This window comes from Myiozetetes cayanensis, unplaced genomic scaffold (genome assembly GCF_022539395.1).
Source record: "Myiozetetes cayanensis isolate MyiCay16 unplaced genomic scaffold, myiCay2020 scf2-11, whole genome shotgun sequence".
In the NCBI taxonomy this organism is placed as follows: domain Eukaryota; kingdom Metazoa; phylum Chordata; class Aves; order Passeriformes; family Tyrannidae; genus Myiozetetes; species Myiozetetes cayanensis.
Genome location: NW_026087411.1, coordinates 30,894,457 through 30,917,330, shown reverse-complemented (window position 1 = coordinate 30,917,330; position 22,874 = coordinate 30,894,457). Strand labels below are relative to the sequence as shown.

At 53.2% G+C, this 22,874-nt stretch overlaps 1 protein-coding gene across 1 annotated transcript; it reads right to left on the bottom strand.

The window, feature by feature from the left end:
* Positions 1-539: 539 nt before the first annotated feature.
* NFKBIE (NFKB inhibitor epsilon) lies at positions 540-14,645 on the bottom strand. The gene is given in 7 exon segments (XM_050316945.1): positions 540-2,061; positions 2,383-2,631; positions 2,892-2,980; positions 3,152-3,383; positions 3,787-3,889; positions 14,173-14,392; positions 14,395-14,645. Coding segments are annotated over 7 exon segments (1,089 nt in total). The 5' UTR covers positions 14,525-14,645; the 3' UTR covers positions 540-1,995.
* Positions 14,646-22,874: the final 8,229 nt, after the last annotated feature.

Below are 22,874 nucleotides of genomic sequence, written 5' to 3'. Positions count from 1 at the left end.
GGGGGAAGATGCCGACTCCTGCCTGGCTACAACTTCCTTTCAGGTAATTGTAGAGTGTGATAAGGTCACCCCTGAGTCTCCTCCAGAGTAAACAACCCAATTCCCTAGCTGCTCCTCACAGGACTTGTGCTCCAGACCCTTCATCAGCTCCATTGCTTTTCTTTCTCTGTGTCCTTCTTTAAGTGAGGGGCCAAGAACTGGACACAGGACTCAAGGTGGGGCCTCACATGTGCAAGGGGACAATCACTGCCCTAGTCCTGATGGCCATACTATTCTTGATTCAAGCCAGAAGTCCTAGAAACTGAACCCTGACATCCCCCCCATCCCTGTGCGGTGGCTCAGGGCCTCCCTCTCCAAGCCCTGCCCTGGGCACACACCACAGCTGCTCCCAGTGGCAGGCGCTGTCTGGGCACTGTGGGGCAGGATGGGGGCCATGTCCACCTGGTCCACACAGCCCTGCATCCCCATTCCGGCCCCGGGCATGGCTGCAGGGCCGGCTGCAGCCATCAGATGGCCACTCAGTAATGTTTCACAAGACATCTTTTTAAAACAAATGGTTTTATTTTATAATAACAAAAGGTGCAGATCATTTGTTTCTGCCTTTTTCCTTCGCTCCCACCTGTAGCCCTGGCCCCACTATCCCACTCTGCCCTGCAGCACCTGTCATTCCTGCTTTGGGCGACCCAGGAGTGCCTCACGTCCCCTGTGAAGCAGCTGCACGGGTTTACAGCAGGGTTGAAGCCTTGCTGCAAGAAGGTGAGAGGCAAAGATTCAAAACAAATGCAATCCAGCCCAGGTCTGCTGAAGAGACCAGGCAAGCTCCAGAGAAGCCTGGGGAGTGCCTGTGCTGCTTTCCTGGCAGCATTCCCTCACAAGGGAGGAAGAAGACAAAGGCTCACACCAGAGCATCCTGGGCAATTGCGCCATCCAGGATTTGTCCAAAACAACAGCAGCTGCTCCCAGGCAACAAGCGGGGAATTTCCCTGGCTGAGGTGGGGTCAGTCAGGCTCCACGCCTCCTATGTGCATCGCACATGCTCCTCTGGCTGGAGAGGGGACAAGGAAGGATGGTGAGCTGAACAACAGAAAGGATGTTGCATGAAGATAATACTGCTTTCAGCCTGGGGGAATCTAAAACCCAGGGAAGACCCATGCCAAAAGTTTTTAACACCTTTCAAGCCAGGAGATTGGGCAGGATCTTTTGTCCTCTTTGCGAGAGGAAACCACAGCATGGTAAAGCAGCAAGATGTCAGGCACAGCGGCAGAAGCAGGGATCCATAACCTGGTCTTCCGGCATCTCCTACACTCTTTCTTCAGCCCAGCAGCCCAGCATGGGATTAGAGCACGAGGCTGGGATCCCCCAGTCTTGGCCCTGAGCACTAGAAAGGCTCTGCAAGTGGGGAAGCCCCTGTGCTCCTACTCACCTTCTGTGGTGCAAAGGACCCGAGGGAGTGGGCAGACTGGGGAAACCCCTGCAGCCCTCATGTCTGTGGCCCCCGGCGTAATGCTCAGCCTCCTGATGCTGTGGGGGTGCAGGATGGGTTAGATCACATGAGACCTCTGCTGCCCACAGCAACAACAAACATTTATTAGAGTGAGTGTAGACTCTCCTCACCCCACGCTTATTCTGATGGCATTTGGGGGTGCCAGAGGATGTTCTGTCCGCCGAACAGTGTGAAAACGAGTCCTCTCCTGCTCCTTCCCTGTATATGCTGCAGACCCCCACAAGTCAGACCCATGGCCAGGAGGGGAAATTCAGTCCTGCTGCAGTGTACAGATACTAAAAGAAAAGCCTCCCCTGTGTAGTGCTCATAATGCCACTTTCTTCGGTCTGGGAAGGCCAACAAAACTTTTCCAAAGAGCAGAGGAGCAGCGGGATAAGTCTCCCAGAGTGACTCTGCTCCTGCGGAACTGCAGGCAGGCAAGGTTCCAGCAGACAGCAGGGCAGCAGCACGGAGCAAGGAGGCAGCCCAACGGGCCAAAGGAGTCCAGCTGCTCATTCAGAGCACACAACAGGCTTCCCTGAGATCTTCAGGTCATCGAAGGGCAGCAAGGCGAGGAGCTGCAAAAGCCAAGGGTGTGGACATGTAAGGATCGGGGGTTGTGTCTCCACCGAGCTGCAGCAGGGGCCCAAACCTTCCCCGCCACCCAGTACTGCAGTCACCCACCTCTCTAGGGAAGTGTAAAAAATCCTGTCTGGGCTTTCCCTAAGTCTTGAGGCAAAAGGTAGTTATCCCACACACCCTCATAACCAATGCCTGCACCCTATAGGGAAGGATGGAAACAGCAGAAAACTCCTCCTAGGAGCTTCCCCCAAATTGTCCGACTCCTGCACCCCGTGACAAGCTGTCAGAGCCACAGGCCTCCCCCCACAGAGACTCACGTCATCGTTGCCATCAGCCAGGTCCTGGGCTGTCTCATTCTCCATGTTCCTCAGCAGGGTGTCAGCCCCAGAGTGTGAGAGGATGGCAGCAATGGCAGCATCCTTGCGGCCCACGGCCAGGTGGAGCGGGGTGCAGCCGTTGTACATCTGGGCATCCACATACGCCCCGTTGCGCAGCAGGAACTGGACAGCCTTGCGGTTGTGGCACTCCACGGCCAGGTGCAAGGGGGTCTTCCCACTCGTGCCCTCCTGCAACCCGCAGATCACAAGGGTGTGGGTGTGGGGTTCCCTCGATTGGGCCCCGCAGCACCCACCCCACACCCCACTGACAGGCTGCAGAGGGGGCAGTCCCCACCCCGACTGCTGTTACAGCACCCACCAGCCCCTAGCCTCAAAATTCAGTGCCTCTAAGCCTCACAGCCGTGCCTGCCCCAAGGCTGAAGGGAATGTGCAGGGGAGAGACACACTGGCCCAGCCTTGCCAAAACATCACACCCTGCCCAGTCTTACCCGAACATCGATGTTGGCACCGCTCTCCAGCAGCAGAGACATCATCGGAATGTTCCCCTTCAAGGTGCTGATGTGCAAACAGGCCAAGCCTGTGATGGAGAGGCAGAAGAGAGAGACACAGTCAGCCCGGATCACCCCATGGCACACCAGTCACAGCTCCACGCTCACTCTGCTGTGCTCCAGGATCCCTGCATACACAAGTCACAGGCTCTGCCCCAACCTGACCACCAGCTTTGAGCCGGGTTAACTCCAGGTCTCACCTTGCCAGTTCTGGAGCTGCAGGTCCTGGTGGTGCCTGTGGGGCTGAGCTGTGCCCTGTGGTGGGGCTGTGCTCTCCAGCAGCTGCTGGGCACACTGCAGGTGCTGCTGCTCACAGGCCAGGTGCAGCGGGGTGTTCCCATTGCGGTCCTGCAGCCCGGGGTTCACTCCCTTGTGGATCAGTGCCTGGATCACATGGGGTTGCTCCAGGTACACGGCGAGATGGAGTGGGGTCTGGAGAGAAATTAGGAAAGGGGAGGATGCCCCACAGGACACCAGATGTGATGAGCCACACCAGTCTACAGGAGCCAGCCTGGCAGCATGAGCTGCCACGCAGGAGACTCTCCCAAGTTATCTACACTGCCACCTACATTCAAGCTGTGCCTCCTCCCACCCTCTGGAGTTGTCTGCAGTGTACTGGGGTTTTGCAAAGGACCCTTCACCCCACGGTGCTGGGAGCTGTCACACCTCTCAGTGTGTCTCCACCACCCTTCTTCCCCTCCCTGCAAAGGAGCCGCTCACGTGGGAGCAGGTTGGGGGGGGTCCGGGGGAAAAGGCAGACGGATTGGGCATCTATCCAGGGAACTGCCTGCGGCATCTCCCTTCCTCCCATCTTCTGCCTATCACAACTGCATACCTGGAAAAGATCATTTTGTATCTCCAGCACCTCCCTGGGTAGCTGAGCGATGCAGCAGAGTGCTACAGCTGGGACACAGTGGATAATGGCCAGATGAACCAACCTAGGGAGGGGATAAAGGGGACAGGAGAGAACACAAACAAAAAATGAGTCCCAAGCGCCATGCTCAGGAGTGGAGATCCTTCACTGCTGCATGAAGGAATAATCTCTCTGCCTCCTCCAATCCCCTTCCCACCAGCTCGGAGCTCCTCCATTCCGCCCTCTCCCTGGGGAAGCTCAGCAGAAGGCCAAGGCAGGAACATGGCCTGAGGCTCCCCAGGGCAGTCCTTCACTCTGATCCCCACAGGGAACAGACCCTCCTGACCCTGCTAAGCAATGCAGGGTCCTCCCTAGGACCTCATAGCATGCGTGGGGTTCAGATCTGCCACTACGCAAAACCAGGCCTTCAACTGGTGCAGGTCCAGAGCCTGGGATGTGTTTCCCAGAGCCCAAGGGCCAGGTTTGGCAGCTGTGGAGGGAGTTCTAGGCTCTGGCAGCTGCCTGGGGAATTCCAGTTCCCTACTTCCAGCTGTGCACTGTACTTCTGCTTTCCCCTCCATGAAGGCAAGCAGCCGTAGCTAGGAAGGAGCCTGGTGCTGGTCCAAGATCACCTGTGTGGCACAGCCCCCATGCCAGCTGATCTGCTGCTCCACACCAATTTCCTCTTCTCCCCCCACATCCTTTCCTTCCAGCACAGTCATGGCAGGGCTGGCACGCAGCCTGCCGGCACAGAGGGACACCGGAGGTGCAGCTGTCAGAGCTTGGTGGCCAGCAGGGAGCCCTAGTCCTCAGGACTGTGGCCCTCATAGCCACGGCGTGGTTGGGCAGCCCGGAGTCCCCCAGCCCAAGGAAGGTTTTATTTCCAGCCGGCCCCTTCATAGTCAGAACAGAAGTGAGAGCACAATGGAAGCAGAGGCGAGAGGGAATTTCCAGTCTCCTCCACCAACCTGCTGCGCTTCCGGGCCCCCCAGCACTGGGCATCCTTCCACCACAGGGCAGCCCCTTTGAGATGACCCCAGTCATGGTGGGCAGCAGCAAGGAGCAGGCAACAGCTCCTACTCTGAAGAGCATGGCAGGCATGAGCTGAGCCTCCTGCCACCCCCTCACCGTTGTGCCAGGGGCCCCGGGTGGCCTGTCTCTGGCAGGGATCAGCTCCAAACTAAAGGATGGGCTCTAAGCAGGCTCCTGCCATCCATGCTGCTTTGTTTGAGGCAGGCAGGGCCAAGGGATGGAGGGTGAGAGCTGTGCCAGCCTTGGCAAGACAATCTGCTTGCTGGATAGCCCAGCTTTGGGATGCTAACTGCAGTTGCAGTGATGATTTGACTGTGCTGAGAAGCTCAGAGGCCAGTCCCCAAAAGTGCACTTTGGGGGCAGCACTTTGAGCAGCACTCCTCCCAAGTGCTGCTCAAAGGCCAAGCCGGCACCTGGAACCCCAGGCACCTTCAGCTGAGCCCCAATTCTGATGGCAAAACAAGTTCCTCTCCACCTTGCTGCCAGGAGAGAGGCTGTGCCCAACAGGAGAGGCTTTGTCCCTGGGGAAGCCCCAGGTCATGCTGCAGCAGGGAATTCCCCACTGGAAGGAGAGGCCACTCACCCACATTTGCCTCTGCACAGCCATGGAGTGTCCCCTCACCGCCAGCACCAGGGGGCTTCGAGCAGGGGCCATACAGCCCCACGGGCAAGGTCTGACACCCTCAGGGGACCATGGGGCAGAGGCACAGTCAAGGGGCCCAAGCCAGGAGCGAGGGGACCAGGTACAAGAATACGCCTCCCCTCATCAGGCTTTCAGTGACCCTAGCCTGGGTATGATCTTAGCAGGGAGATTCCCTGCTTGGTTTTGCACCAGGTCCTCAGTCAGCAGCACCTGTGCTGAGGTGTCCTTTGCCCACTTGTAGGGACAGCCCCAGTTTCTCCAAACCCGCTCCCAGGCACCACATGCAGGAGGAGGCCACAGGGTCTGCCTTTTACAGGTATGGCAGAGATAAGACTGCTCAGACAGGGGACTTTCCAAGGCAATTCAGCTTGAACTTTAAACCGCTGCTGCTTTCACTTTCCAGAGCTACTCTGGGCTCCCAGGGGAGAGAGCAGTGCCCAGGGTTATGTCCCACGGCAGCCAGCCCTTATACCCCAGGAATCCCCCCAGCCCCTCTGCCACTACCCACGCCACACCACACTGTCACGTGGCAACAAGTGGGGCAGCCACCCTGGGGAGGTGGTGGAAACCCCCGAGCAGCCCTCTGCCACTGCTGGCACCTCACTCTTCCCGCCTTGGATGCCTCTGCAGCTCAGTAAGGCAGTGCAGCTGCTCAGGCCTGGGCTGACACCAAGTAAGTTTGGGTATCCATGGTGCAGAGGTGATGGGGGTGACCATCCCCACCTGGCCAGAGCTCAAGCTTTCATCTTGCAGTTGAGATGTGCCTGCTTTGAAGGATTGCTTTCTCCCCTCCCCCATCCTTCTCCACCCGGGTGCAGCCTCCTCCTGCACTCTCATTTCTGCATTCGTTCCCGCCTTTCCTCATTGCCAGCCCTCAACTTCCTGAAATGGCTGCAAGAACCGTGAGCTACCCGGGGTAATCATGGCAAGGCCAGGGAGCTGGGATGAGCCCACCAAGAGCACGTGTGCACCGAGGCACCCTGTGCTATGGGCTATGATGCCAACCAGCAATTGGGATTGTCTCCTGCTAACCCAGGAAACCTCCTACGCTGAGGAGACCTGAGGCACAGGCATCGTGCCGGTCTCCATTTCTTCTGGTTGAGGCTACAGGGACAACTCTCTGTGCCACGGCAGCCACTGACGGGCTGCTGGTCCGTGCTGGCACAGCTGAGCCCCAGAGCCAGGGTGCAGCGATGGAGATACCCACTCACTGCCAGACACCGCTCCTCACCCAGCCACGGCCGCCAGAACAAGCCCTACACCCTGCCATGCTCAGACCCCTGCCCTTCCCTGGCCTGGCTGCACGACTCTCCTCTGCCTCCCTCTGTCTGCCTGCTCCCTCCCTCCCCACGCTGCTGCCTTGCATTCTCCTGGTTGCAGCTAGGCGGGTGGGTGCCCAGCAGGAACTTTCAGGAAGGGCAACAGGGAGTTTTAAAAACAGCAAGGGATGGAGGAACTGTGGGCAAGGGAAACGTGGCAGGAGTACCGACTGCTGGGTTCATTCGCAGCTTTTCCACTTGCTCACCAGCTTCATCCTGGCACAAAAGGACTCAGCACTCTGAATCACAAAGGTCCCACAGGCACAGGCCATTCCTGGCACAAATCGATCTAGCTGTCATCAGAGAGATAACAACCCTGGAGCAGAGAGGCTGGGGCTATCCCTGGGGATATCCCTAGGTCGGAACATGCCACGCCCAAACCAGTCCTAGTTTAGGCATAGGAGAGCATCCATTTCCACAGTGCTGTCCATCTCCAGCTTCTGAGTGACCTCAAGTGTCAGGTAGGAAAGTTTCCACACATGAGGACTGGAGGCCGGAGAACAAGGTAGGAGTGATACCCAGCTCTGACACACAAGCAGAACTGACGAAGTCCCACCAGTGCTCTGGCTATCCTTTTCCATTTCTCCAGGAAAGGGTCGGACAATGCAGATGCCCCCACCTGTAGAGTAAGACACCTCGTTCTCAAAGCAGCCTCTCCCTTCATCATCTCGCCCCAGAACCACCTAAGGCACAGGATCCAATATTCAGCTGAATTTGCTTTGACAAATTTTTCTCCCTCTCTAGATAAGGTCCTGGTCTGCAGGAACAGTTCGCTTCCAGCTCCTTATTTTGGCTGAGTGGAGCATTAGGAAATCATGCAAACAATTCACACAAGAGAAACTTGCTCAGGAGAGGAAATGGCCCCAGCAGCAATAGAGAGGAGAGCAAGGGAGAAGGAAAACAGCAGGGGAATTCCATGCTTACCCTGCTCTCCTGTTCCAGGCCTGTAACCTGCACTGCTAACCGCTTCCTCAGCCATCAGCACGAATCTCTGCCAGCAGGCTCAGCAAGCACAGCTCCATCCTGCCCTGCAGCCCTGAGCCAGCCCAGCCTGGCTCCCTTCCTCCTCATATACAAAAGCGATGCTGCCCTGCTCCATAAAACTGTTCCATCTGCCCTCTGGCAGCTCCAAAGGAGCAGTGGATCCCAGCTGGCTGTGGACTCATTGGCCTGTCCTGTGTTCCTGCCCTGGGTCTCCTGTTCTGCATGTTTCTTCTCCCCTTCCCTGGGAAGGGCACAGCTTGAATTTGAGAAGAGGGGGGATGGGATGAAATAGGACTGGAAGGAGATTGTGGCTAGTGGGATGTAAAGCCCCTGCAGCCACAGTGGGTTCAGCATTCCTGATCTCCAGTCTGGGCAGCTGCTGCTTCCCAGCCTGCTGCTCCTGGGGCCAGAGGGAGAGGTGGGAACCAACAGGTGAGCAGAGGAGACAGCCTCACCTTTTCTGGGGTGCTCTGCAGAGGCTATGGTCTAGGTGCTTGCAGATGAGGGGTGCTGGAGGCTGACTGGTAGGAGAGGTATTGTGAGAGGGCTGGGAACACCTCATTTTTCAGTGAGGTGGGGAGGAATGGGAGAAAGATGGGGAGATGAAGGGACCTCAACAGCACCGTGGCCTCACACCCTCTAGACTCTGCACCCACACATTTGAGAATTTTGCTCCATTTCTGAGCAGACAGTGGGTCTGGGATTGCAGAAGCACTAAACATCAGATGCATGTGGACTGCTCCCTTCAAAACAAGGGGTCTGTCCCTCACTACCACCAGTGCATGAATGGGCCAAGCCAGAAAGCAGGTCAGCTCATCCTAGCAGGGACCAGTCACGGTCTGAGAAGCAAGATGAACAATTGTAATAAAAGCAGTAAACATTCCAAAAGGTCCATTGACCGTGGTAAACCCATTTCAAATGGAACAAACTCCCACTCTCACTCACTAGGAGGCAAATATGTTCTACAGTTTCTGTACACACAGAGATATCTTCAGGTCAGAACGGCCTCTCAGAAAAGGACAGTGCCTGGACTTTGCCAGAGCCTGTACAGCACACCCTAGCAATCAGTTACAGCCCTGCATGTATCCTCCTCACCTCAGGATTTTCTCTTAATGAGGCATGAGCCAGGAGCCTAAGATACCTCAGAGTCCCCCTTCAGCCTTGAATCTGCTCAGTCAGAGTGGCTTCCCAACTCTGTGACACAGAGAACATCCCACGCAGCTCACTGAGAGGCACCCTGTAACCATTCTCACAGCTCAGACCCCACAGCCTCTCCTCCTACACAGTCACATCTGACTCCTCATTTATCCACATTATACTAAAAAAAACCCAAACCCAAACCAACAAAAAATGAAAATTTCTTTGTTAATTTAGCTGAGCTCAACCCTTTCCCAACAGTGGCCAGGCCTGCCTCCAAAGTGCAAGGACCTGAAGTCCTCTCCACCTCAGCTGATCGGTTACAGCCAGGCATCAGGCTTCTGCATCCCAGGACATGGAAACTTCCAGCCATTCTTTCCCTTCCCCTGTGCTGAAGTTCCCCGTGTCTCCCCTTAGCTCCAAGGCAAACCTAGGCAGGTGGAAAGTCTGAAGAAACTTCCTCCAGGCCAGGCTGAAGTCATCCAAACAGAGAAAAAAAAACCTCTTCTTGCATCCACAGTCTCAGAAGGCTTGTTTCCCACAGGATGCCCCAGAGCTTTCTGCCCTTGCTTGGAGGGACACCAAGCCCTCCCCTGTTTACCAAACTCCTGAGCACATACAGAGAAAGAGCCAAGAATCCGGGGAGAGGGAGCTGGACACAGGAAGTTCTCCCTCCTGCCAGACCCATGTTAGGACTCACTTTCTTCTCTGCTCCACAGTGTTAGCAGGCTAGGAAGCAACTCGGGATGGACTTGAATCCTGACAATCAAGGAAGGAGATTCCTTTCCAAAGGCCCTCTGGTAAAACCAAGAGCATCCCCACTTCCATTAACTATGACCATCTCACTGCTGGGCAGCCAGCAACAGCCCAGCCCAGCCAAGCAGGGGGACTCTCAGCCTGACCAGCAGCCAGGTGTGCTCTCTGCACTGGACTTCTTTAATCCTGAATCTCTCCAGTCCTCTGCTTCTTTTTCCTTCTTTCACAGTAATTGCCCTTTGCTGTCACACACTGAGCATTGCCCCAGTTACACACACTGGGATCCAGGGCTACAGGGCTTCAGCAACACCCCTGCTCAGCAGGGCAAGCACCGAGCAAGCAGCCACGCTGGAGCAGACACCCTGAATGGGGACAACCTCTATTCCCCTGCTCAGGGAAAGTCTCTGGCACAGGGTTCCATGAGTTGGAAGGGTTAAGACTGGCACATGCTGGTTAGAAGTGGCCCCTCAGGATGAGCCTTCGTGCTCAGTGGCTGCCCAAGCAGGCAAGGGCTCAGCAGAGAAGGCCCCTTCGCTACCATCATGTGGAGAAGAGCTCAGAACGTCACCTCCCAAGGGGCCCCAATTTTACTCGATTAACTGTCCCCAAGCCCTTGTTAAGGCATCTGAGCCCGCGAGTCACTGGCACGTGATTTCTTATCAGCAGACAGAGCAGCACTTGTCTCTGGTGGAAGGAGGAAGTCAAGCTTCCTCTGCTCCCCTCCCTCCGTGAAACATGCGCCCGACCAAAACCACTTAGTCCCATTTTCCATCTGAAGGAGGCTCTGGTCTCTCTCCTGTGATTGAGCTGGGGTCCCCCAACCTTCACCCCCATAGGGGCACTGCACTGCTTTGCATACAGAGCCCTGTGCAGAAGATAGTCACCCTCCTGTGGGGGCGCAGCCCCCAGCCTTTCCATCACTGTGGCATCAGGTACCAACGGCATAAATTGGCATGTGGCCCAAGGACCAGCATAGGCACCAAGGAAAACATGTTTTTAAGTTTAAGATAGTCCAAGAGAGAGGAAACTCCACTTAATTTCACACACTGATGACTCAACTTTGCCTCTCCAGAGCTGGCAGAGGCTGACATAAGCCTAAGCAACCAGGGAGATTTTCCCTTGTGCTGGAACATAACAGGTGATCCCATCACACCCCATTTCACCTCGTGCTGGTCCCACAGCCAGCCCTTTCCCAGGATGCTGGACCTGTGCATCTGCCTGTTGAGGCTGGGAAAGAGGGGGTTTTCTTAGTGAATCCTAACAAAGGTTGAGGTGGTTCAGAGGCTGGAGCACAGCAAGAAAGCTGCCTGCAGCCTGCTCAGAGCTAGCCATGTCTACAGCTGGAAAGCCCCTCTCTTCACTTCCATGCAGAGCAGTCCCATTGGGACCCAATACAGCAGAAAAGGAGCTTGTTTTCATGGAAGAGATGGATACTTGGAGGAATATTGGGTCGCAAGGAAAAGATGGATGCTTGGAAGAGACCATTTGAGATTGAGTGCACAGGGTTTGTTCTCTATCTGGCCACGGAATAAGCAAGATACATATCTCTGCCCTGAGTGCTCCCACCACCTTCTGCCTGCCATCTTCTCCCCCATTCCTCATCCTTGACCTCTCCTGCCCTGCCAGCTCAGCCACTCTCTCTTGAATCCCAGTGACTGATAACTGCAGCTCTGACTTCCCCGAGGTGGAGGGGCTGCCAGTGGTACTGAGGAGTCATGGCGGGGGACGACATTTGAGCAAATAATTCTTGGAAGACAGCACCCACATATTTCACTGGCCATCACACCCCCTCTTCCCTCTTGGCCACTTCCTTCCTGCCAAAGCTAGACTCCTAATTCTGAGCGCACGAAGAGCCATTTTTAGGTTCATTGCTTCATCCCACCTGGGTTGACGCTCCTCTCCCATGGAGGCAGGCAGGGAGGTATTCAGGGAGGATCCTGTTGACACTCCAACCGCCTAAGCACATTCTCCTCGCCTCTGCTTCCACCTCCTGTACTTCCTCCACAAGTGCCAGGCAGACAAACCTCAGGATGGCACAGGTGGATGAGCCTGAGTGAGCTGTGCATAGTGAAGATTTTTGTCATCTGGAGAGCCAAGACTTTTGCCAGCTCCCTTTGTGCAAGCCCAGTGCTCCTCTCCCCTTGGTACCAGCCAGGGCATCTGGAGAAATAGGAACTACTTAGCCAAAACCCCTGAACTTTTTGTATTTTCAGAATTACAATTACAGTAAAATGTTGTTGCCTAAGTCTTTTGAAATAGAATGACAATATGATTTTAATTCTCTGCCTGGAGCTGTTTTGTGGCAGACATTAAGAAAACACACACAAGGAAATGTGCTGCTGACAGAGACGGAAAGAAGAAAAGAAGTCGATGGTTTTGCCTGACCAGATGAAAGGGATGTAGCCTGTGCCCATCTGATCCCTTCTCTCTGGGGATCTTCTGTCACTGGATGAGCAATTGCTCCACAGACTTTACTATCAGCCCTCACTGTTTTCACATACAAAACCAGTGGCAGTTCAATGAGTTGCTGGGTGCTCACAGTCCCCAGTTGCATCGACCTGAGTTGAGGATGTTCAGCACTTCTAAATATAAATGCCACCTACCTCTACCACAAGGTCAGAAGGAGAGACAAGAATAGCAGAGCCTCACCACAGCCTCACCATTCTAACCACAAGAATAGGTTTGGGTTTTTTTCTCCAGCAGTGGGAGCAGATCCCAAGCAAGCAATCTCCTGTGTGGACACAGCCAGCCCAGAGCTGTATGAGTTGTACCACCAAGCAGACCTTTTGCTCCCACCCTCACTCTTTACAGATTTCCTGTTCTGAACTGCAGTGAGTGAGAGAAAACAGAAGAGTAACAGCAACCATTTGAGGACCTCTCCAAGAGCCTCTCCTGCCTACAGTAACCAAGGCACCGCTGATTAATGTTTCCCTAGTTAATAAGATGTTTTCATTAGGTCTCTCCAAGCAAGTCTGACGGGCAAAGAGCTCAGTTCCCAAACAAGATAGCCCCAAGCAGTAAAAGCATCTCCAAGCAGCTGCATCTACGGGGATCACTAAAAAGACCAGTGAGTGAGGAGCCCTGGGCAAACCCAGAAATCTGGGAAGGCTTTCTGAAGCCTTACTTTCACCGCTCTGATGAAAAGACCCCTGGCTCTCTCAGTGGGCACCTTGGCTCTAGCGTTACAGCTGGGAAAATTGGTGCAGCTGCTCTATGCTGAGGAGCCCCAGAACGAGCCCATAGATAGGACAGGACTAGAAAGTCTGGCTGGGGAATGTGGGAGGTTGGGTTTAGTCTAACCTTGCATGCCATGACACTTCCAGCCAATCCTCAGAGCAGATCCCACAGTAAGCATTAAAGAACTAATTAGCAGAAGCACAGACTCCTTCCTTACCAGGAAGTAAACACACAGGCTGTCTCCCAGCTCATCTTCAGCTTCAATCCAGATGTGCTCTGCCAGGCAAGGACAGAGCCTTCTTGCTGCCACTACTGAAGACATTTCCTTGCTCATATCAGTGCCTCTTAGTTTCTCTTCCTCTTACACCATTACTCAGTATTAAACTCCAGCCTGCGTTTGGGGCAAAGCTTTGCCCTCAACTGTGAGAACTTTCGCTCATGGTCTGTGTGTACACTCATGACGAAAACCTTCCGTCGAGGGAATGTACAACAGGAAAAAACGCTGTGATTAGATGAAGGCAATTACCAGAAGCCAAACCAAATAACTCTGCCATGATGCCTTTGCACTTGAGAGGGCATTACGGATGTGGGAAGCCCCCCCTCATTAAGAGAAACACTTGTCTCCGTCACAGAGGCTCAGGAGGGCAGCCCCACACTGGGATGTGCATCTCAGCTGCGCCAAAAGCTGTGGCTCTGCCAGCAGGTTGGCAAAGCAAGACGATTCCCACCTGAGAACAAACAGTTCTTGGGTTGCTCGGTTGAGCAGTGTCTAACCCAGCCATCCCAAGGTCTTGCCCTGCATAGCCAACCTTGTTTCACATCTTGCTTATGTGCCCTCTCACTTAGCCAAGCCTTACTGGGGAGGAAGCATTGAATTCTCTGGGTAAGAGACAATGGGGGGCTTGATTTGCTCCGTCCTCTCTTCTAGTTGCTAGCAGCCCCATAGCAAGCGGAAGCTGGCTTCCTACGGCGGGTCCGTTCCGTGCCATGTAACCTGGGGTACATCTTTCTCTGCTCCCTCTGCTCGACCCGGCTCAGATGCCCCTCAGGCGGGTGAGGGGGTCACCAACGCACAAACCTACACCAGGGTGCCAAGCATCCGTGCACAGCAAGGCAAGGCGGGAGGCTCTCGGGACAGGGATCTGGGGAATCCCTCACAGCCCGGCTGAACGGATGCTCCTCGGGAGAGGGATGGGGACCACAGCAGATCCTGCCTGGCTTATCTCTAGGCACCGGCTCCCCGCCGCCAGCCGGCTGCGAGGGGCCAGGCCCCGGGGCTGGGGGGGCCCGGCGCTCGCAGCTCCCCCGGCGGTCACTCACGTGTCTCCGTCCTCCGAAAGGTAGGTGAGAGCCTCCAGCTGCTGCCGGCTGAGCCCCTCGGCCGGCGGCGACGGCTCCTCGGGACGGCTCCCCGGAACGCCCGGCAGCTCCGGCAGAGCCTCAGGAAGGGCGCCGGAGCCGTAGCTGGAGTCCAGCCGCTCCTCGGCGGCGGCGGTGGTCTCGTCGAGGGTCTCGGGGGCGGCGGGAGGGACCTCTGCGGCGGCGGCGGCGGCGGGGTCTCCTTGCCGCCCGGCAGCGAGCGCAGCGACTCGATGCCCGAGTCGCACTGCCCGTCCTCTCCCTCCCAGGCCGCCGCTTCCTTGCGGCACTCGCCGCCCGCCGCCCGCGACATGGCTCAGTGCCTGCCGTCCGCCTGCCCCGGCCCGGGTCCCGATCCCGGCCCCGCTCCCGGCGCCGGGGGGCTCATGGCCGGAAAACCATCGAGCGGCGGCCAGCACAGAGTCCAAGGCGCCTCGGCTCCGCCTCCTCCTCCTTCTCCTCCTCCTCCTCTTTCTGCCCCTGCCCACACTGACTCAGCCGCGCCCGGCCCCGCCTGCCCGGGATTCCCCTCGCCGCCGCCCCGCCGCGCTGCCCCGGCTCCCCACGGCACAACGAGGAGCTGTCTCACCCCGCCCGCTTTGTCCGGGGCGGGGGGGGCAGAGGCAGCAGGAGGGAGAAACCCACCCGTGGGCACGGAACAGCGGGCCGGGGCGCACAGGAGAGGGAGGTGGCCACGATACACTTCCCGAAGACGGGCAGTACGTGCCGGTGTGTCCTGGGCCTGCCTCCTGCCCTGCCCTGTTGGCTTGGGTTCTCTAAATAGCAGGCAGGTTTGCCAGGGGTGGGAGAGGGACCTTGTCAAACTAGGCGGTGTGTGGGTGAGGATGCTGTTGCATGTGCAGGTGCTGACTGAAGCCTCAGGCTCTGTGGGAGACGATATGGTACATGTCACTCACTTACTGGTAGCAGAGATATGTGTGAACAAGAAGTTTGCTTTTCCCACGTGCATGGATTGAACCGTTTCACCCACCAAGACTTCTTCTCATCTGTGCTACCTGTAGAGGCAAAGGGAAAGGCCTGGAGGTCGCTGCAGTTGGCTGTACAAGCCTCTTGGTCCAGCCCCTTCCCACTGCCTTTCTGTGCTGCAAATAGAAAGCCCAAAGCCCACAGTGGCTGCCAGGGCTCACACAAGAGCAGCCAAGACACAGAGATAAAAGCTGAAAATAGAAAGTCAAATGAAGTCCCAGCTCACTGCTTGTGAACGGTTGACCAGCCTGCATTTCAGTGTTCTTCTTCCAATGCCAAAGCTATCCAGTGGTGTTCCTCATGGATCTTCATAGATATCATCTAATTACTTTCCAGTGTCCCGAGCAGTGAGTCTTCCTCAAAGGACAACCTAGATAGCTCTGAACACAGCTGATACTTTAAAATCAGTTTCAGCTTTTGCTTTTATTGCTTGAGGTGACTTTCCGTCTCTGCAGGGTGCCCATCTTTCCAGTTCATCCCAGCAGGAGGGAAAGGATCTCCTGCAGGGAAGCTCACCTGGGAAGAACTTGGTAATGGGTACTGGTTGGGCTCGCACAAACCATATGCAAAGCACCAATGATTTCCCTTTCGCACACTGCAGCTGCTGCTTTGGGTTTGCGTCATTCCCCCAGCACTGGCTGCTGGGCCTGTGAGCACAGCCTGCTGCAGGAGAGCTACCCATCAAAAGTGCCTCTGACCAGGCAGAGGGAAAGGTTGTGGGGTGGGGGGACAGCAGGAAGGAGGCAGGTATGTCTCTTTGGCATCAATAACTGCCAGTCATAAGTTTTCCTCCCCCACTCAGGATCTGTTTCAGTGCCTCCAGTTGTGTCCCTGGCACTGCCTAGCTGCAAGACTACAATTACTAAGGGAAAAGAGCTTCTCCCACATATATCAGCTCTTTCACACGCAGGGTGGGGTTCTGGGCCATATATCCATGCCACTCCCTCTCACACCCTGGTGGTGGCTGCATCCCAGCTCTACCTGTAGCTGTTGTTCCTGACACCCACACAGAATCTCTATTCTTCCACCTTTCTATACCCAACTGCTATTATGTTACCCATCAACTACCTCTAAAATGCCTTTGCCATTTTCTCTAGTAATATACTAGATATTTTAGAGATGCAGCTCCATCATGGAATGGTTCCTTGTACGCTTTTACATGGATAAAATGAGGCATTAGGACAAATCCACTTTGGTCAAATCATCACAGACCTGTGCGGTGTTGCACAAAGATTTCATTTTTCTGTGAACTAGTTGCTGCTTACCTTTGCATCAAGTGGCAGTCGCACTTGTTTATGTAGCGGTCCTGTTCCAGTTGGGGCATAGGTGTGGATCCTGATTCCAGGGCTAGAACATGTCCAGAAGTGGTTCAGCCAAAGCCGAAGCACAGAGCCCAAACTAATAAACCCTGGACCAGCTCTACAGGGAAGCAATTCAAGATACACCACTGTGGACTCTGCAGTCCAGTCCATTGCAAACTTTCTTCACCTCTGGCTACCAAACAGCCCTTGGAAGTGGCCTTCCTCTGCTGCTGATGTGAGTTCAGCTGGAGGCAGTGATCTACGCCATCCTTGTCCAGCCACTCTCTGCTCTTCCAACTACACCCACTAACACCCAGCTCAGGCACCATCTCCTGACACCCCTCCTCTGGCTGGGTGTGCTTCTATTAACCCTTCTGACAATTTGACTGAAAAGCCTGAAAGAGGAACTTGGCCACTTTGCCCTATTATTTGCCTTCTATCTCTCATTCAGCAGGGCTTGGGCTCAGTTTCAAGAGCTGAAACTTCCTAACAAAGAGCTTTTCTGCCTAGCCGTGTGGACTTACATTATTTTCAGAGGCTTTAAATACAGAAAGATACACACCTACAAATGCACATGCATATATATAGTATCTATATATAATGTATTGACAGGAAATGGTAGTGGGATAAAAATATTTAAATATAATATGAGGCAAATCTTGATGTTCTGATTTGCTTTTGAGGGTTTTAAAGCTGAAACTCTAATTCTGGGCTCTCTCCAGTCCCCCTCAAGATGTTGTCACTTAAAATGGTTAAAACTGCGGGGAAAAACAAAAGAGGAAGGGATCTATTCCCACTAGAGGTCAGTGTCAACACACGCTGCTCAAGACACCCACCGCTACTCAACGTCTGGCAAACAACTCAGCTCAGAAAGGCTCTCCCATCACGCTGCACTGCCAGAGCCTGGATATGGGAAGGAATCCTCAGGCGACCCGGTACTGTCCCCAATAATATCCTTTTCCCAGGCACAGCCCTCTGATTTAGTAAGTGAAACCCAGGTCTCTGCACTTGGTTTCATGACCCCAAGCTCTGCCCACCTCAGTAGCAGCCTGGCCTGGCCCCAGCATCTTCTCTGTTCTTTGAGCTGTTAGCTGGGTGAGGTGAGATGCAGCTGCAAGAGATGGAGGAAGGGAGGTTATGCCCAGTCTGTGTCTGCTCTGAGGGAAAATAATGGTACTTAATTTTCAGCTGTGGTCCTCTGTCACGTTTAAGCAACATAGGTTACCTGAAATTGTTAGCAGTTATTGCCACAGTAATTTACACCAGGTAACATGAGTGCTGCTGTCCACTGATCAACTTTGGACCCATGAAAGCACTGGGCCACCCTGTTCTCTGGGGATGCAGCTCTTCTCCCTTGTTCCCAGATTCAGAAATGCTGAGCCCATAAGAAAGGTGCTAGATCCCCATCTGAGGAAGCTCCCACTGCACTTTTCCACACCAGAGATGTCACGGGACACCCCAAGCATCAACCTGGATCTCTGCCTTGGGCTCCGGCTCTGGCTGAGAGGACTCAGTCCTGAAAGCTGGTCTCTTCAATGGAAGCAGAGGCCCTGGGAGAACAAGTGAAGCTGCAGGAAAGACAACAAACTCTCTGCTCTGACTGTGGTTCCTTATATCTGGCAGCAAATCAGCTCTGTAGTGCACCAAACTGGGTCACTTCACTTTCTGGTCTAACAACAGGGGAACATGACTTTTAAAGATGGATTGCCCGGAAGCGAGGTCAAGCTTTCCAACAGAGCGGTGCAAAGCAGGTCCTCCTCAGATACCATTTCCTGAGGTAGTTAGTCCAGAAAGAGCTGTCTGCCCTCTCCTGGTAAGTCTGGCTAAAGTCACAGGGTTACTTTGAATTTCTCCAGGGATGTTGCTCCAGGCACCTGGTTGCTTCTTCAGTAAGGGATTATTTTCAGTCAGAGTTTTTCTCCCTGCAGTCCATGTTGGATGCCTCTTGTCCTTCCGCTGTGCACTCCTGTAAGGTATGGGAGCCATCATGCCAGTATGGTGACACAACCCAGAGCAGATCAGGTTTGTCTGCATGTGGTGGGTGGTTGGCAAGTTGGCCAGCTAATGCCCTTCCTGGGAAGATTCTCACTGTTGCTCAGAGTCCCATAGCAGACAGGGCAGTTTCTACCTCCTCCTGTTTTGTGTATATGTGTGTATGATGCGTAGGATGTCAAGAGGATAGACAAGGAGGATCAATTAATTCTTTGAATGGAGATCACACGGAACTCACTCTGCTCTTGGCCACAGCATTCACTTCCACAAACAGAATGTGACTGACATAAAGGTGCACTAAAAATCCTTGACCTTACAAAACCCACAGATATTTTATCAAAACTTCATTCTAAATTATATGCCCCTTGTGTAACTCCTATCAGCTTGGTGGCTGCAGCAGCAATGCTCTATGCTCGCATCTGGGCAAATGCATGGCTGATAGGCCGTGCTATTTATTTATGTGAGTGTGTGCTCAGAGCTCTCCCAAAGGAGATGGCAGATGTGGTTGTGAATGGGGAGGGGATGGCAGATGGTCTTGGAGAACTGATAATAAAACCATGCTTAAATAGATGGTGAATCTGTGCCCTAGGTGAGAAATCTTGTCACCTGGGGCTCTCTTTATAGCTAGTGAAGAGACAGATTCACTTCCAGAGGCTCTGATAACCTCCCTCTGGCCACACCACTTTAAAGAAAAATGCTCCTCCCTCCCCATGGAATAGCTGTGGAAGGCAGTGCTCCATCACTGGGCTATCATTTATTCATGACTCTCTAAGCACAGTTCATCTGGCAGAGACTATCCAAGACAAAACACAAACCTCAACTCATCCAACCATCCCTCCGCTCACCTTGTCAAAGAGCACAGGACAGATGCTGCCAATGCTGCATCCTGAGCTTCAACATTGACACACAGGACCCGATGGCCATGAGAAGGGAGGATGGGTTAACTTTCACTTTTTAATTGATTCTGCTCAGTTGCTTCCCGTTTTACCACAGCCCCTCATGACATCCCTACACCCCCACTAGCCTAGTCCTTGCCTCCTAACACTGCTCCCAGTGGCTAGTCTGCTGGTCGCTAGCAAGCTGCATGATGCTGCCAGAGGTATTACTCACACAAGCTCGGCTCTGCTCTCACGAGAGTTAAACCTCCCAGCTGCCAGACTGAATTAGAGCTTGTGTCTCTCCACACTTGCATCAGAGTGATTTGGGAACAGGCCTGGTGGAACCACAGTACTGAAAGCAAGTGAGAAGCCCGGGCAGGGGCTAGCAGAGAGGAGTGAGTAGGGTGGCTGGCTCAGGGTGGCAGAGAGGGGAGGCAGGGGTGAGCGAGCTGTTTGAAATATTCAGTTGCTGAGCAGGAGCAGGTGGCCATCCCATGGGACAGAGGAGCTCTGACACCATGAATAAGTGATGAACACGTCTGTGTTGCCCAGGTGATGGGCACACAGGAAATGGGATTGCAGCCACTCCCCAGGACCTTGGCCTCACTAACAGACCCAGCCTAAGCAGTGGCCCTTAAGCAATTCAGACAGTTATGCACTGGGCTTTTAGCCCATTCCCCAGAACAGCTTCATCTCCCCTGCCCACCTAGGTCCATGGGGAGAGCTGGGTGGAGAAGGGATGCTTCTCCAGATCAGGGTATGTCAACTCCAACTGCTCAGAGTGGAGAAAGTGAATTTCAACAGAAACCTACTTACTGCTTTTAGGTAGGTGACTCCCAGCCTGTAACTAGGGATAGACTAAATTCTCTGAGAGCCACTAGTTTCTGTGGTTTACTCCTCTCTGGGGGTAATGGGCCAAAAACCTAAGTCAGAACAAAACATTTGCCAGGGGAGGATTTGGTTCAGTTTCCAGGCACTTGGAGTGGTTGCTGCTGCTCTGGAGTTATACTGGACAAAATGTCCTGAGGACTGTCAAATAGCATCTGGGCAGCACTGAATCCGCTTTTCATTTCTAGGGGGGATGTGAGGGAGGGCCCTGGGTATCCTGCTGGGCTATTGCAGAGAGAAAAGTGATTTAACCTGACCCAGAAACCTCTGCAGAGCTTCACAAATAATTGTGATGATGACAAAATAGACTCTCATGGGGCTGGATGGAAAATAAGCAAACTGCACACAGGCAGCCTGTTGGAAGAGGAAGAATTAGAGCAGGGATCAAAGAGTTTTCAATGACAGCAATTCTATTCTGTGAAATGCACCGCAGAGCAGCAGCTATAAACCCACCTACTTCATGAGGTTTAAGACTTTGAGTGTTTGTAGACCACAGTTGTGATGCGTACCCCTGTTAGTGATGTGAACAGAAACTAGTTCCCCAGTCACAAATTAGTGACCCTTGCAGGTTTCCTTCCCACAACAAAAAGGGCACACCTGGATCTCCTCCCAGCAGACATGAAGTCTGAGTGTAGCAGATGAAAACATAAATAATGGCACATATTTCCTTGGGGACAAAGATGGCAGAGGTGGGTGGCACCCACACAGTCAACACCACTGACCACTAGTGGCAAAGGGATGTTAACTGGAGCAAGAAGCATGTTCATTCATCAACACTCCCCTTGTTGCATTAAGAAGGAGCAATTTAACTGGAGTGACACATTCTGGAAGGCTCAGGCAGCCAGCACAAAACATCCTTGAAATTTTTAAATCGAACAGGCATTAGAAAATCCTGCATCCTAACACGAGGGGATTCTGTGCAACATATCTTCCCAAGAGACAAAGAGCAGCACACCACTAGGAATCATTGATTGCTTTGGAACAAAAGACTGAGTTTTGATCATTCTTGGCCTACAGGACAAAATAAAACTAAACACAATATATATGATGCTGCAAAATCCATTTTTATATTTAAGCTACAAATATCAGCACAAGGATAGGTATCTGTGGCCATCTGGTTTAAAATGCAGCCTCTGTCAAAATTTTTCTAGATATTAAATGTAAATTTGCTGCATGGGTACAAACTAATAACATATTAAGCACGAACTAAAAAGGCTATTTTCTGTAACTACCAGAGACAGAAGAGTGAGACCTTTTCTGGTTTGATGCATTATGGAAAGTGAACAAATACTGCTAATATGACATCATGCTTTATGTCTCCTTGGAACAGATATGAATGTCTCTGCAGAGTGGTAGTTACAGGCTATCTGGAGAACAAACCTGTTGATATCCTGGTAAGGGCACCACCTCTACTTCAGTTGCTGTGTCTTCTTAAAAGCCTCCATGCTTCTTCCAACCATTTTGTCACATCAGAAATGCCTCCCTCCCAGAAATGTCTCGCTCTCTAACATGATTTTCCAGTAGAGCATCCTGAACCCTACAGGGATAACTGGAGAGAAATCTCCCATATTTTTGTCTCTTGCCCCCAAGAGAAGGAGGGTTGAATGGATAGGGCAGTGTGTTGTAATTAGGACTGCTGGGTTCTCCCTGTGCTGGTGACACAGAACACAAACTTGGATGTTGGCCGTCTTGCTTCAGTTTCCCAGAGGCCTAAGCATCACGAAACCTTATTTCTCCCATTCCTGGGGGGTTTTGTGCCCTTTGTAACACATTATCAGCCATGCCTTTGGGTTCCTATATGAGGGTCGAAACCTGCCTGTTTCCCACAGAAAGTGGCTGAAGCAGCTTGTACAATTTCAGTTCAGACAGAGCAGGGCACACGACCTCTTTGTGACACCTCAGCTCAAAAATAGCATAGCTAGTGATGCACTTGACAGTGTTGTCACTCCAAGACAGGCTGCCCAGACCCCAGTATCAGAGATGCCTGATACAAAAAACTCTACCTCTGAATCACTGGTGATTCCTGTTAAATCACTTTCAGGTTAAATCACTGGTGACTCTACCAGTGGAGGACAAAGTGCAGGGCTCTGTGTGTGTGGCTTCATAAGGATGGCAGCAGCCCACTTCCCACCGGTTAATCCTAGTGGATAACAAGCACACCAAAGGAAGTTGCTCCTTGAGTCTGTGGGTGTGCTGTGATACTCCTTGCCACAAAATGCATGAAGCATCTACAAGTCTAAAATCAAAACAAATTCAGAAGTGAATAGACGAATTGCCTGGAGAAAAAAACACCATGGACTACTAAAAGCAAAGACATAAACTCGTATCACCTTTTCTCCCCCTTCGACCTTCTGCTTTGCTCTTTTTGTGCAATATTCACATCTTTGAGAGAAAACCATTGCTGTTCTTGGAGGGTGATCATCCCCCATGTGCCTTTTGGTCTAGCTGAGGTCACATGCTACAGGAGTCCCTAGCACTATAAAAAGCAGGAATGCATATAGGAATGCATATTATTTACAACTGTCTATTAGTGTGCATGGAATAGCATTCAGTGCTGCTACAGGAATCCTGGCAGCTCTGGGCTTGTGCCTCTTTGCTTTGCACTGCCACAACACAC